This window comes from Chaetodon auriga, chromosome 15 (genome assembly GCF_051107435.1).
Source record: "Chaetodon auriga isolate fChaAug3 chromosome 15, fChaAug3.hap1, whole genome shotgun sequence".
NCBI lineage: Eukaryota > Metazoa > Chordata > Actinopteri > Chaetodontiformes > Chaetodontidae > Chaetodon > Chaetodon auriga.
This window is the reverse complement of record NC_135088.1, coordinates 16,309,862-16,326,093: the sequence shown is the minus strand read 5'-3', so window position 1 is coordinate 16,326,093 and position 16,232 is coordinate 16,309,862. Positions and strand designations below refer to the sequence as shown.

The following is a 16,232-nucleotide window of genomic DNA, read 5'->3' as shown; positions in this document are numbered from 1 at the left end:
TCGTAGCTTTGGGTTTAAACCGTTTAAGCACCAAATGTTAGCACTTCTTGATACCCAACCCTAATGGAGATCAACCCCCTGAAATGAGTTAAAATATGATGAAGCATTTTATTGATCCACGCATACTAACTTGGATTGACTAAATGAGAGATTGTGTAAAATATTAGCAGCTGTGTGACACTCACATTTTAAATCAGCAGCATCTATTTTTGTAATTGTGGCCATTATTCTTGTAGGTTATAAAAAACATTTCAGCCAACAGGAGCAGCCTGTTCAAGATTAGAGGTTAATGTAACTGTGACAGTTGACCATTGATTGAGGGTGGTGCTTGTTGTCAAACTGCACACACAGCCAATGTTTTCCACTTGACAATCTCCCATCAACATCATGAGCATTAAGTGCATACCACCTCTTTATTAGGCTTGAGGCATGAAGATCAATCACTTCTTGTTTGCTGCAGTTTCTTTCAAGCTCGGGTTGCGCAAAACGCGAGACACACAAGACTTTGTGCATGAAAAGCATTGTTCCAAAATGTAACACTTAATCCTAACTATTTCAGGCTCATATTTAATGTTGTAGTTTTATTTTTTTTAGCCTGTTAATTTGCTTCAGAATTTGCTTGACAAAATGAGAACACTTGGGTCCCGGGGAGTTTTTAAAGCCAGCCTTTTAAGATTTGTTTCCCCTCTCAAAGTGGATATATAAGGAGCCATGTCCCTGTGTGTGTGTGTGTGTGTGTGTGTGTGTGTGTGTGTGTGTGTGTGTGTGTGTGTGTTTGTGTGTGTATTTCTCATCTCCTTTTGATCTCTTTCCTAGGTTACCCTAATATTGTGGCAACGTATGGCCGCGGATACACTGGATTCGCACCCAGCTACAGCTACCAGTTCCCTGGTGAGTTAAAGGCTTTGTTCAAATATCAGTGTTGCAGCTGATTTCTGTCATGCAGTCTCCAGCACATTCAGATATACAAACACACACACACGCACACACTTGCATGCACATACACAATGGCTCATCAATACACAAGTCAGTCACCAAATAATCTGCAGGGTTATAAGTCTCTTACGTGTCTGGATTTCTGAAGCAGCTTTTGAAAGCTGATGTATAGTGAAGTAAATTGCTTACTACTTTTTATCCCATACTTGAACACTACCATGACCAAATGTCTCAAATGGGAGAAGTTCTTCGTCTTCCGTGGGCCCAATGTATGCAAATTCCTCTGTGGAGAAGCAGAAAAATAAGCGGCGCTTTGTGTAGGCAGATTTTAAAATGTGGTTCTTATAATGGAAAATGAATGAAGTCATTTTCTGCATTAAAAGTGTTGACTCAGAGCGCCGGGCACTTTAATGGGAGTCCAAATGGGAGGCGTGCAGTCTGGAGGTGAGCAGCTGTACCTGTCTGCTGCAAGAGAGCCTGTGGCTCTGTGGCGCCTCACTTAGACAGGCATCCCGTCAATTTCATGCTTTATTTAGGGACTTTACACATACTTTGTTTGCCGTGCCAGACATTATTCCTTCCACTGATAAGGCGGAATGGGACATATCTGACAGCAGCTCAGATCTCTGTAATATCTTTGTAAAATGGATTCAGGAGTGGTAAGACAGGAGGTCCAGCTGTGACCACCTGCAGATCAGACATATGCTAGATTTATACTTGACCACAACATTATTTGACAGAAGAAAAGGAATAGCATCTACTCATCAATGTGGGTGAGCACGAGCAGCATACAAATGTAGGAATTAAGCCATTTTTTCGTAAAAGGCACAATTCAGTTTAATGACTCTTTCTTTCGCAGCTGATTGATATGATTGGCATTCAGAAGACCGGCAATGTACATGATTGTTTTTGTGCACAGGACACATGTAAGATGACATTTAGAGCTGGACAAAATGAGTTTTATCCATCCTTCAATTTTGTGAAAGCATCCTCAAAAGTTTCTGAACTTGGATACAACAAAAAGAGAGAGAAGAGACTGAAAGGGAACGAAGCAAGCAGCATTTATTCAGTGTGAGTAATTCTAGTTAAACATGGATTTTTAAAATGTTTACTGTTTAGGACAAATTAAGGGATATCACCTTCCCCGAGGCAGAATGTATGATCCTGTCCATGTTAAACTCAATTTAAAGAGTTTGATAAAGCTGTATGATTAAAACAGCCTCCTCTGGGCTCGCTCAACTCTTGACAGCGTAATTGGAATTTTTAATGTATGAATCAAACTCCTTGTCCAAATTAAATAACCTCAGGCCAAATATTGACTAGTGTCCTTCCGTACTAAGATGTGGAAAGCATCCTCAATTTAAGATCAAAAGCTTGTTCCCACTGTACACAACCTCGCTGGAACACTCCTATAAATAAATGGAGCTGGGGCCAGGCAGGCTGTATCCAAGAGGCGTAAATTGTGGGCAGCATTTCAAGGCTTTTTTACACCCAGTAAACCTCAGGGGTCCACTGTTAACAGGAAAAAAGTGGTTAGGCAATTGTCCAATTGTCAAGATAAAACAGTGATAAAACATTGATCAGTGATGAAACACTGAATTAAGTAAGAAAACTCAATAAGACATACACAGAAAAAGAGAAACCAGAGCTGACATCCCTGCAGCTGAAACAGAGTTCAAGCATAGAAAACACAACCTAAAAGAGAAGTGATATATACACAACCTGTGTTTAAAAAAAGAAAAAAAGACAGTATGCAGTGCGGCCAGTTAGACTGTCAGTCACCAGCTCAGCGGCTGTTTAACAGCATCTGACAGCTTCGCGCTCTGGTCCTTGTGACACTCCCAGTTAATTCCAACATTGATCACAAAGTGCGTTTGATATTGATCCCACGCAGTATGTTTATACGTGTCTGTATTTGTATGCCATGCCTTGCTTACAAAATTAGTCCATCATGGCACAGACATCATTACTATTTGATGCACTTAGAGATCTGCACATATTACTGATGTAAATCACAGCATCCTCTATCAGTCAGATATCAGAGCATCTCACCAAAAGGGCAAACTCAGACAGCGGTATTTATTTGCGTTTAAACTAGCAGTTGCCGCAAAATAATTTTTGGCCCGGGAGGAGAACAACGAGCATTAACACGTTACTCTGACAAAGCTAGCTGCAGTTAACATTTTTGTGTACAAGAATACACATGAAACACACGGAGGACACATGATAGATTCACATCTGCTAGCTGCATGGAGCAGTAATTGGCTGGTGTAATAAAATAGGAGTTGCAGACTTTGCAATGTCAAGGTAGAAAATACTACTAGCCTGCACGCAGTTCAGCTTGATAAGAAACAAAAAATTGATGTAGAAAAAGCCTCAGGGGACCTTTCATTGCAGAGCAGCATTTCATGTTGCACTGTAAACAGCATTTCGTGCAAAATTTGAGGATTGGAAAATTAGCTGCAAGTTCAATATCGCAAGGCCCTTTAAGATCCATTTACATTCCTCCTGAAACATGAAATCACCTGCAAATCTCCTGTTGCACGCACATTCGGCTTTTCACAAGTGGGTAGAACTAATCTCTGCACATATTTTTAGCATATGTTTGTCCCTTGTTGAGCTATTACAGAATGCATTTGCAGTGACAACAGGAAGAGGACTGAAGTGTTTGATAAAGACACCTTCTCTGATTTCTCCCAGTTTAAAAAATTCCGAGCTGTATTTTATATGCACTGCTGTAATCACACACTGTTTACCTCCAGGCAGCGTCGTTTCAGCATTATGCTTGAAAGCATAGAAGTTGGAATTGAATTTCAAAGATGATGCTGCATGCTGCATGTGTAGTGACAATCAAGAAGACAGCAATGTTTACCATCACCTCAGAATTACAAATGGTAAGGAGGTGTTACGAATGATTAGCAGCATCCCCAGAACAACAAATCTTCTTTCTATTCATCAGAGCTTTTCTTAGTAATAGTGGATGCAATTACTTGATTGTTTACTGTGTTAAAGTAACACAAGTTTTCCTCAGCTTTGTTTGTTTGTGCGTCGGGTCAGTCTCTTTCAGGAGACAGTAACACAATGACACACGGTGACAATTGTCTCTGTCTGATCCTGTTGTGACAAAAATTGTCAGAACATTTTCTCTGATTGTGCTCTTTAATGGCGAGCAGTGGTATTTTCAGCATCAAATGAAAGCAGAGGGGACTGTGATGCACGCAGGCAAATGTGATGTGATATGCAAGTGTTGTCATGTTTCCCCACATCCCCGCTCTTCAAGATGAAGAACCCTGGACTTCATCAGGCTCTTCCTGTCTTCTCGCGGCCGTCCCTCAGACTCGTGTTGCTGCACTGCCGTCATCACGTGATTTCCAAAGAAAATAACGAGTTGCCGCTGAATCTCAATTCATTTTCCGTCCCTGAAGTAGCCTCACTTTGAACTGAGCATCAGCTTTGCTTTCACCAAAAACCCTTTGCACACACCCGAGACACGCTAAAAAATATGATGTTCGGGACTCTGATAACCCCTGTTTCTGAGAGTAGTGTTAATCAATCTGATTCACATCATTTGCATAATTGAGGTTAACTTGCTGAAAAAAAAGGGAACAACATGTCAAACCCATTCAGCACTAGCAGGCTACTGAAAAGGTAGATTCACCCAAATTAAAACCAAACACATTTTATACTAAATAACTTAATAAATTTTCTCACTTCCTGCACGTCTTCTGGTGTCTCACTATGCCGATCATTTTGGTTTTACTTGCTTAGCTTTGGAGATATCAGCCCCTGAGATTGGTGCTGCCATCCCAATCAGGAATTAGTATTTTTCCTGAAAATGAGTCATTTTCCATCCTGGGAACAGAAGCACACTATCCCGGGAACTGTCAGCTACAGCCAAAACACATTGCTCATATTTTGAGCAGCACTAAATGCAACAAGAAAAAATCTATCTGAACCTATAGGTTCCTAACATGACTCCTTTAGTGTATTATTTGGTGATATTAACTGTTATTAATGCAAAGGTTTAGAATAAACGTAATGTGAACTTTGCATTCAGCTTGATCTTCGCTATAGTGCATTGCCTGTCTGTGGAGAACAGCCTCTCATGGAAGTGATGCCTGGCGATTCCTCATGGTATAAACAAAATTTGTTTAAGGAAGTAAAATCGACAATGTCACGGTTGTTCTATAAAGATGAGATGGATTGGACATTCTGTTAGCGTTCTGTAATATTAGATATAGTAATAAAGTCAACGATCGGTCAGAGTTAAAAGGCAAAGCTCTCAAAAAGCTCTCTCTGTGAGGTTTCGGATGGATTCTTTGGAAGATTCTGGCTGTCTTTCCTGTGCTGCATTTGTGTGCCAGCCAGCATACGTACACAGCAGCTGCGTGCGTTTTAAGAGAGTACACTGTCTTTTTCTATATTTCTTGGGAAACAGGAAGTGGTTTGGATGGATATTCCCAGAAATTTTGAGGACCTCCATTCACCTCCAGTGTACTGAGCTAGAGATTAGATACTAGAGTTAAGTGAGACAACATCTTTGTGTACATTCTGGGTAGAACAGCTCTTTAACAGCTGCTGCGCTGCTACTATCATCAACCAGATGCAGGAATAAATATGCTGTTCTAGTGAGCTGACAAAATTGGCAGGTATCCTGTATAACACTGTCAGATAGCTTTAGAGCGATGTCGGGGTGGTACATATCCGTGAATGTAGGTATCAGTATCACTTACACTGAGCTAAGGTGGGTAGTCGACATGTCACTCATGTAGCTTCGGTTTATTTTCAGCTTTTGAACGCACACAGAGCTGCCTGTGAACGTGCAGCTTCAGGATCAGTGTGCAAAAACAAAACAAAACAAAGGGTTGCTGTTAACATGACGTTTAACCAATTTAAACTGACAGTTGCATTCCTCAATCAAACATATATCCACTCACCCCCCCACCACCAGCTCCTTCTAACCATACATGAAATGGTGAATAATTCATTTCAGAAAGGTAGAGAACAACCTGTACACTGTCAGCGAGTTGTTCAGAATTGCAGCCGCTTTGGAGAAATGTCTGCATTAGCCCGAAAAACCTTGAGATTAACATTTACTATAAACAATGTTGTACGCTGCTCTGCTCATCCTGGATGGCAGCTGGGGCAAGAATCAAAGTATGAAAATACAGCACACATCAGCATTACTGAACTTGACTTAAATTATCAGACTTCAGAGCGAACATTTATCAGGCTACAAAGAGCAAACTAAAATTGAAAGTATCTTTGAATTAAAATGAGGAAGGAAAGGACCTCACTTTGAGTCTGTCAGACATTAAAGAGCGCACAATTCCCTAGATACTGCAGTTAAAAGCGGCTGGATAGCGCTGATTTTCAGATAGCTTCAAAAGAGGAGAAGAGGGAAAAGTTTTGTTGAAATTAGGATCCTTACCTCATGCTGCGGTAGTAGAAGTAGGAGTGCGGCTGTCCCTTTTTGAGCTGACTGACATTTGCTTTTGCTGTATCTGCTAAATTTCTCTCTAATATTTCAAGTGGAGGAAGCAGTGCTTTGCCACAATGCCACCTAGAGAGAAGCTACATTCATTTCATACTCTCCATGAATTCATGCCATGTCTATTGAGTGGAGTTTAAAATACGTTATGATTAGCTGAGGAGATGAAACCCACAGTAGAATAATCCGATATTTTCTTAACATTTTATCTGTTGACACCTAGTGGATTAGATAGGATGCTGTTTTTTTTTTCCAAACTTAAACCCAAACAGTAGCTGTGGGTCCTCTAGAAACGGGAAGAAAGCAGGAGCTGACAAGGCATAAGGAACATTACTGTACATTATTCTCGTTTCTATGCAACAGTCTAATTAGCATTAGCTAGCTGATAAATGTGCTATTGTATTATTCAACTTGCAGCGCCCAGGGGAACATCCCGAGATGTGCCGCATTTAAAGCATGAGGTGTCTAGTTTGGAGGACCTTATGTGATTAAGGCGTCCAAAGCCACAGTTGAAGAAGTATCGCATTTGATCACAGCCTTCTAGTGCATCAAACTGGTGTCATTTTTAAGATTACTCTGCGCTGAAACTGTATACGGTGACAGGTCCTTGTGTTTGCTGTGCATATTAAAATGCAAATGGCGACAAAGAAAATAGTTTTTAGCAATAAGTGCAGCTTAAATTATGCACTGTAGTTTAGGTACCGTGTGGTTTCTGCCAGTGGCGGCAGCAAATATGTAGAGGTTTAAGAATGGTGGTATACTCCATTGTGTGTGTGATGTATGCATGAATATAGAAAAATGTAATTAAAAAAGAAAATGTGGTATGCATACGTGCATTATGCATGTGAAAAAGCTGTAGAAGTGAACATGAAAAGCAGCTCATATGCTGCTCAGTACGCTCATATTGTACTTTCTATTGTTAACCAGTCTTGTATCCGTTCCTTTCATTAACCGCACATTAATGCACACACACACACACACACACACACACACACACACACGACACACACACACACACACACACACACACACACACACACACAGGCTGTATTCAGCTGAAGACTGAGATTCAGGAGCTGCATATGAAGGGAAGGAGGCAGGGGTGGAGGGACTTAACCAGGAGCTTCTCTGCGTTCTCCCGTCTTCCTGTGCGACTCGCTGCCTCCACAGCCGTGCCCTTAGAGCCTCCCCTGGCATAAATGACCATTATGGCTCCATTAGGGCTGCTACTAGGAGGTCATTATGCTACACTGAAAAACCAGGGATGAAGATGTTAGTGGGGTCCCATCAGGGGAGAGACGCAGACTGAGTGAGAGAAAGACATAACACTCAGTCATCCAGCTACTCCAGATGTCATGACAGACAAACAGCAACTCAGGTCCAGTGAGTCAGCCTCTTAAGTGGTAAAAGAATGGAGGGAAAGGATGATTAAGGAGGGGAGAGGGCAGCGGTAAGTGTAGCAGGGGTGCAATGAGGACAGAGGGGTGGGTGATGTTGGGTTACCAGTTACCTTAACACTAAAGAGATAAACTATCCAGGCTGTTTCTAAAAAAAGTAAATGTTGCATCTTTCCCAGAACACATTTTAGCAGTGCTGTGTTTGGGTAGGTTTGTTGTTGTCGGTGGATTGTTTTTTTCCATCTGTTTTTCTTGTCCTGTTGCCATATCCTTTTCTTGTCACACGCTTCATCTGTGTCAGATCTGTTTCCGCGGCGGATGCGACGCGTGGGATAGCACTGCTGTAGCCTCCGTCCCTCTGCACCTCCGACTCCACCGACCGACCACGTCTGAGACACAACAGCACACTCCATCATATCTGAGTGACAGAAAATGACATTTCAGAACCCTTAAATCAGTGTGAAGTAGATTTCTCTTTCCGTGTGGGTGTAAACAGGACTCAGCCCAGCAGGTGGTTCTGGATTCAACTGCTTCTTTTGCTACTGAGTATGAAAACCTGTAAGGTGGCCTGTTTGAGACAGTCCCATGTTGAGTTGCCCTCATTCAAGCAACTTAACCCCAATTTGCCTATGGCATAGTACATAGGGTGTGATAGGCTGAAATATATATCGAATACAAATTTATGTACGATTCAAAGGCATATGTAGGTCGCATGTTTAGGTCCTTAATAAAACATTACGCTGATGCAATAATTGATCAATCCAAGTTATTAATCCCAAGAACCTTTTTAACTGCAACTGTGCTACAGTTTAGATTGTACTCCTCAAATGTAGACCACAGTGACAGATGTTGTGTGTATTGGGGTTACACCCACAGAAGGAGCATGTTGCTCTACGCAACTGTAAGTAACAGTGAAAAGAAGGCTCCTGACCTCTTGACCCCACTTTCCCTGTAGAAGAATATGGAGGTACGGGGAGCAGCTGTCCTCTCAGCAAGTGGCATATAGGAGAAGAGAGCTGCTGACCTGCAATTGTAATGGATGCAATTGGTATGATCGTGACTGCTCCTGAGGGCTGCATGCCCCTATAAACTGGGGCAGAGGCGATCAAGCATATGATAAATGCACCAGAGGTCACACCAGGGCACTGGCCTGAAACTCCAGTTAGCCTCCCAGGGTTTAGCAACTGTCTGCTGCTGGGAGATGGAACGGTGTTGACATGGACTTTATTGAGCTGTGAACTTCTGAAGCAAAGGTAGCTTCTGCGAGGTTGGTGGTAAAGGACGAGAAGATGCGGTGGCTGTGCGCTGACGTGTCTCCTTTCAAAGGCTGTGCAGATGAGCGCAGGTGAACATGAAAAAGAACGAGCAAACCTTTTCCTATGTTAAAAGGCTGCTAAAGCAAACTCAACACTTCCTGTAGCTCCTTTTCATAGTAAAGGCCCTCAGGCTGTAACAACTCATCACAACATTGGAATCAAAGACAAACTAAAGATGTGTTACATCCAGCGAGAGTCTGACTTCAAGAACTCTGCTCCATTCATTTGAGCACAGCTAACTCCAGGTGCAGATATGCAAGCTGGCGTTGCTCCAGAACCGCTGTAGAGAAGACACCATTGTACCAGCGTTCACTAATTAAAAGTTTGGAAGATGCCTTTTTAAACTTCTGTCCAATGAAACTCTCTTCTTGCTGGCTATAGTTCATTACTTCCTGTGTGGATGATGGTGCAGTTTGGGACACCATGCGCAGTCATTATCAGCAGATCTGAAGCTCTCTTAAGTATTCAGACATCTTGCATTTCCCATTTCAGTACAATATGTACCGCAGTTCTTGGCTACAGTGCTGCAGCAGGTGGAAAAAATCACTGGCCTGAGGCTGATGAGGAGCTTGCCTGTGTCATGGGTGCATGCAACATTGTCCTCCATAAGACAGATCCCACTGTTTGTGTTTTTACTGCCCCCATGAGACATGGCGGCGGCGCACACAGCGGTGCTACTGGTCGAACAGGTTTCTATTGAACTATAGTTACACGGCAGATTGTTCCTTAGATCCTGTGACCATCTCTCTACAAGCTGGGTGAGCTGTGACCCCAGCAAGTGGTCCCACAGGCCAGAGTGAGTGCTACAGGGCTGCAAGCAGATGGCCCTCCTGATGCCACACTGACTCACAGATTGGCTTTAATTGCCAAGGCTGATCATTAGCCCAATGGGTCTGTGGAGGCCGGGGCACTCCATGAGTCGCAGGCCTTAAAATAGAGCCTGACGAGGAGCGTCGTGACCTCACACACTTGAACGGCCATGCACAACACATCTTTCTCTCACACCCTTGGAAACACATGCGCACGCACACACACACACACACACACACACACACAGACATAAAACTGACACAACCAAAGACTCTTCAAGGCTATGTATGAAGGCAAAGGAGGTGGAGGGACTTTACCAGGGGCCTCTCGCTCCTTTCCTGTCTGCCTCTCTGACTCACTGTCTCCACAGCAATGCTGACTGCACACTCACACACACACAGGGACGTGCACAAGCACACCATCACACATGCAGACTCCCCGAGCTCCCCAGGCCATGACTCTGTTCCCAGTGACAGTAGTGAGTGTGCTGCTCTGACGTCAGTGGACAGCACTGTATGTCACGCCCTATCTACTTCTTGTCTGTGCAGTCATAGGGCTAGACTGCTCTCAGATCAGCCTTGCTCTCTATTAACAGCCCTCAAATCTGCTTTATGTACTTTGCTGTCAGAGGGAGACACTGCATGTTACCAATGTGCTGTACGTGTTTTCCTGGACATTGAGTGGAGGCACCAGATGGATTCAACAGGTGTAGCAGCACTCCACCTACATTTTACAGTACATATTTTTCTGTGTAGATGCAATGTGCACAGGTCTTTCTACACGCTCACATGCACACAAGGCAGGTCACGTGCACATACACGTGTGTCTCCTCGGGTGTGTGAGCACCTGTCTTTGTACTGTCTGACACAGGCAACGCTGAAAGGCTGGCTAGTTCCTGAAAGTGAAGCGAAGCCTCACCTCATTTGCCCAGGTCTTAACTCACCCTAGGACGGCAGACACAGCCTCACACGCTGAAGCAGGCAAACAGTCTGCCATGGAGACCCACAGTCTAGGATCCTGTGGTGGGGAAGATGAGCTGCTGTAAAAGGCAGAGTGGCAATGCTAAAGCTCATTATGTCTCGACTGTTGAGCCGCTGGTCTAGAAATGGAACTTTAGCTGCCCTGCCTCGTACATGCCTGCCACCTTTAGACACTGCTGGAGACCAGCAGGAGAACAGAAAAGGAGCACAGACATGGAAGCAGGCAGAGGAGTGCAATATGTGTGTGTCTGTGAGACCGTGCTCAGTGTCTGCTGCCTGTTGTTTTGATGCCACCCACTGTTCGAGAGCTTCAGGCCCAGCAAGCTGGGTACTTGCTAGGTCTCTATGCAGCTGCCCCCTCCTTTCCCTCTGTCCTTCCATCCCTCCCTCCTGCTGACTGTGCTAATAGCCCTCCAGTTGCTCTCATCCACTCTGTCCCTAGTGCATGGACACAATGCATATGTATGTAAAGGTAATTATTTTTATTAAAAATATTTTTAGTCAAAACAGTATTGCATGACATCACAATGAACATGCAGATATACATTTAATTTTTTTTACACTGAAAATAAAAATCTTATATAAGTTATACAAATACAAGGAAAAGAGACAAAGAAAACCTCAGTGAAGAGTGTGTGTAAACATGTCTGCATATATCTCTGCATGCCACTCTTATGTGGAAACACTACTTACACCCCCAGTAATCAAGTGGAAGCCAGTGTTGCAGTGCTATTTTTGGGCCATGCCACATTTTACCCTACTTGCCCCTGGTATCTGGAGCAGTGGCAGATTGTGTAACTGCAGTGCATGGAGCTGTCTAAAATATAATGGAGTCTGCAAGTGTTTTAACATGGCTATAAAATCATGTTCATGAAATAGCAAAGCTGCTTTTTCTTCTTCTGATTACGAGCATTAACACATTATATTTTATTTTCACTCTAAAGTAGTAATTCCTGCAATGTGTTTGTGCAGTGTGTTTGTGGATTTGCACTAATCAGTGCAAATCCACAAACACATATTTAACTTGAATGGTGAAATGACACTTAATGCACTCACTTTCATTTGAGAAAACCTGAAATTACTCCCCTTCATCGTTCAGCTGTCCCCTCCACTGCCACCCTCAGAACTGGGAGATGGACATTAAAATGCATAAAAAATTAAGGCTGTTTACTTGGACACTAATGAGAGGAGGCTTAAGTAGTCTAGTTTAATTAGTATGATTGGCTCTATGGGGACCACACAGGCAGGGCCATAACAACTGATTCACTCAGAGCTCACAGGACCTTTTCATACTCTCTGAGTGTCAGAAGTGATGTCAGAGGAGATTGGACTGCAGAGACATGTTGCCTTTGCTGATCCCAGGTTGGAAAGGAGCACTGCAGTTAAATGCACTGAAGCAGACCATTACATAAGCACCACTGCAAGGTCAGACATCTGTGTCCTCCCTGTCTGTCTCCCTCTATTTAAGTCACCATCATGAACTGCCTTGGATATTAGCGTTGTGAACCAAGACCCTGTCCCATTCACAAACCAGCGTCACAGTTTAAAGCTTTTTGCCCGATCTATTCTGGCAGATTTCTCCCCTCTTTTTTTTTTTTTTTGAAATGCATTTCCATTTCCATGCCTTATTGTTTCACTCTCCAAACCTCCTTCTTCTACTCTGTGTGTGTGTGTGTGTGTGTGCGTGCGTGCGTGCGTGCGAGAGAGAGAGAGAGAGAGAGAGACTTATGTTGAGTCTTGTTTGCAAGCAGAATGTGTTTAGATCAATTCTGCAGCATAGGTGCCGTTTCCTTTTTACTGAAGTGCATGGGAAGGAGTACAAAGAAGAGGTCGGAAGTGCGGCTACACTTCAATAAAGAGCCTAGTATGTCCTCTTTGATACTATGCTGCTCTGCACTTCAGCTACAAAGAAACGGCGCTCTTGTCACTGGGAACTGAAGTAAAAGACACTGAGCTTTTCCTGAGCTCACTTCACCACATCACAACATCACAGTCACTCACACACAGTGTACAGCTGTGTGATGTGAGTGCAGAGTTTGCAGTTTGGGAGACTGGAGTTATTTCCAAGTTGAGGGTATTGGGAGTCACATTGTTATAGAACGTATTAAGTATTTCTATTAATTCTAATTTATGATTGATTTGTTCTGGGCTAAAGTCATCTGTCTAGCATCATCTGTACACAGTACCTCATGTGATCCAGAAACTGGTAAGGCAGTCTACAATTCATTATGCCTGTTTTGACAGACAACATAGTGAGTATGGAGACGGCTCTTCAGCTGAAGGGCTCTGGGTCGAGCCCCCTCATCAGCAAGATTCCGCCCTGCTGAAGTATCCTTTAGCAAATCACTCAGTCCGTACTAGCTCCAGTGAAGCTGCTCTGCTCTCACCCTCACGGCACCTCTGACCTTCCTGTGGAGAAATCCACAGGAATCACATTATATTGTTTACCATCTGTAGTACGGTGGCTTTACAAGACACGCTGCTCTCCTCTGCAGGCAGATGCACGTTTGTGTGGCACATGAATTCAGAATAAACTGCAGTTTCTCCATTTCTGTGCAGCCTCCTCAAGTCGGAATGGCTACAGTGGGTAAGATGATGTCAAACAAATTTTAGTACATGATTACGGGTTAGTATGTCTTGTAAAGGGACAGAACAGTTCTAATGCCTCATGCTGGATTTTTGTTCTCTGTGCTTGTGAAAGGTTGCCTAGTTTAATTTTTACCAAATATATCTCCTTCCTGGCCTCATCATTTTGTTCAAAGATATGAGATACGTGCGCAATTACTGCCATAAAGCCAGGCTTTGCTGAGCTCTGGGCTCACTCCACTTCTGTAATTGACTTTTTCTCTCCCCAATAAGAAGCCACAAAGTCTTAATGGCAAAGGATCAGTGTGCCAAACGGTTTCATTACATACAGAAGCCGTTACCTTTGGCAAAAAAAAAAAAAAAGAGCCACACCGTAGGCACAGGGAGACACACAGAAACAAACACACAGGCAGTAGTGAAGTCATGTACGATCATATCAGCGAGCAACAGAAAATTGGCTATCCTTATCATACTGTATAGAGGTTAGGGGGTCTCGATGTTAAAGAGTTATTATGTTGGCCCTATACTGTATTTAGAGCACTCCCAGCAGTACTAAAACATACACACCCGAGGGAATTCCAAGGTAAAAGCTCTCCAATGGCAAGCCATAGCCTGGCTGATGGTATGAAGAAGTGCATCACATCCTGTGGTTCGCTGTTGTGGAAAAACACTAAACGCAGTGGAGTGGTTGACGCGAGCAGCTGTTTCGCTAACCAACACGTCAGCCTGTGTTTCAGTATACTGGGATATCATATTGAAGCGTAGCTGTATCAGTGGTGAACTGGTGTTGTTCAGCAGTTCTTCTCAAAGCTTTTGCATTTGTACTCTAATGGCACATGACATGTTTCAGTGATACTTGAAGTCTAAAAATGTTTAGCTTGTGGCATAAAGTCATTTGCAGTGTCCAAAGACAGCTTTGATTTATTTTTTTATTTTTACTTCAACATTTTGTTTTTGTGGCATAAGTAGAATACTGCTGTATTTGTATTCATATATTTTATTCATGTTATTAATGTAAGACATACAGTCAGTTTGTACACGTTGCACGCTGTCTTTTCTCTCTCAAACAGAACAAAGGAATAAAATATCACTTTGGATGAATTTAGACTATCTTCATGTGAGCGCCTGAGTTGGCACTGTGCTGTTTAATTTTAGTTTTGTTTAACTTTTCCACCATCTCTACTCCAGCTGCTCAGTTTCAAACAAACCGCCCGGCATCCTGCTCACTGTGTGACCTTTGTGGCGCGTGCACGGAATGCAAACACTGAGGGAAACCAGACATACACATGGCAAGATTAATCTGAATGATTGACAAGCAACCCAGCCCTGTTAATCAAGTTATGCTTACTGTGATTAGGACCTTAATGTGAGTAAGATAACCCAGTTAAGGTGTTTACATGAGAGTTGCAATAATATGCGTATTGCATTAGTCTGGTTATAATTGAATTATTGGTGTGCATATAAATTCTCTTTCTCTCTCTCTCTCTCTGGCTCATTCCCAGACATCAGTCTCTGTATTTCATATGAGGGGAAACCTCTGTGTGTACTGTAGGTCTGCGCTGATCAGAGGAGAGGTGAGACATGAGCATGTGTGCAGCAGTTCATATGAAAGCCACCTGGCTCTCTCCAGCTCTGTGATTTATGCCTTTGATAACAACAACCCAGAGATGCTTTCAGCAACAACAAAGTCGCGCTGAAGGATGACAACAATGGGACACTTGTCAGTCTGGAGATGAAAAGATGTCTTGCTAGGTGGTTGCCTCTTTTGTAACTTTGATATATTTTTTTTTTTCTTTTGTTTTGTTTATTTGTCTGCGTGTTTCTCTATATCTTATCAAAGGTTATTGATGAAGCAGAATGTGAAGTGGAGTCAGTTTTCCATCTTTGACAGAATGCCTCCCTCCTCCTGTGAGAAGGCGGCAGTGTGCTTCACTGCCTCTGCTATGACTTATCAACAGACTTATTTCCGCTGGCTTGTCCTGCTTACTGTCATACAGTGACAGGAAAAAACATGCTCCTCTTGTATGATTTCTTATTTTTTTCCCACATTTTTCACATTGAATTTGCTCAGATCTTTTCCTTGGTTCATCCTTGTGACTTTCTGAAATATTATATGAGCTGTGCAGTTAAATGGGAGTGTGTACAGTAAAGCACAACACGTAACTTGACCTAATAGGATAAATGGGGCCACCTAATTCAACACTTGATCCTCACAAACCCACTGTGGATAGACAGTGTCTGTAAGGTATTGAGCATCAGGGGGTTGATACTGTTGTTAAACCTATATTAATGATTAGTCGACACTCTTATGATGCACATGCACAATAAAAAAAGTGTTTGGTTAATTAGATTTCCATAAACAGACAGACCTGCTTTTTAAATCAGTCCTCTGTTTGGTTTCCATTCAGCTGTTTACAGTGAGATTAGCCCAGTTTTAATGGGAAACTGGGTAAATAAAATTGAGCGTTATATTATCAGGACGCATCAATAGTCCGTCATTAAATACATTTTGCCACTTTAATTTTAAATTATACATCATATCTGGCCATCCACTCCACTTAATGTAAATTGAATGGAGGAGCATTTGTACTGATTTTCACTTTGGCAGCTGCATCGCAAATTGCATGTAAGCAAAATATTCAATAACTTTCTCAAATTGAATTCCACCAGGTCTGCTATTGTACAAAATGCAACTCATCAATAATTAAACACTGAG

General features: G+C 42.7%; 1 protein-coding gene across 10 annotated transcripts in view; it reads left to right on the top strand.

Moving 5' to 3' along the window:
- msi2b (musashi RNA-binding protein 2b) overlaps nt 1-16,232 on the top strand; it is a 234,268-nt gene that overhangs the window by 189,354 nt on the left and 28,682 nt on the right. For all 10 annotated transcript variants that reach the window (XM_076749652.1, XM_076749654.1, XM_076749651.1 and 7 more), the window contains exon 10: nt 817-891. In XM_076749652.1, the coding sequence (XP_076605767.1) occupies nt 817-891 (75 nt within the window). The remainder of the gene's footprint in view (nt 1-816; nt 892-16,232) is intronic.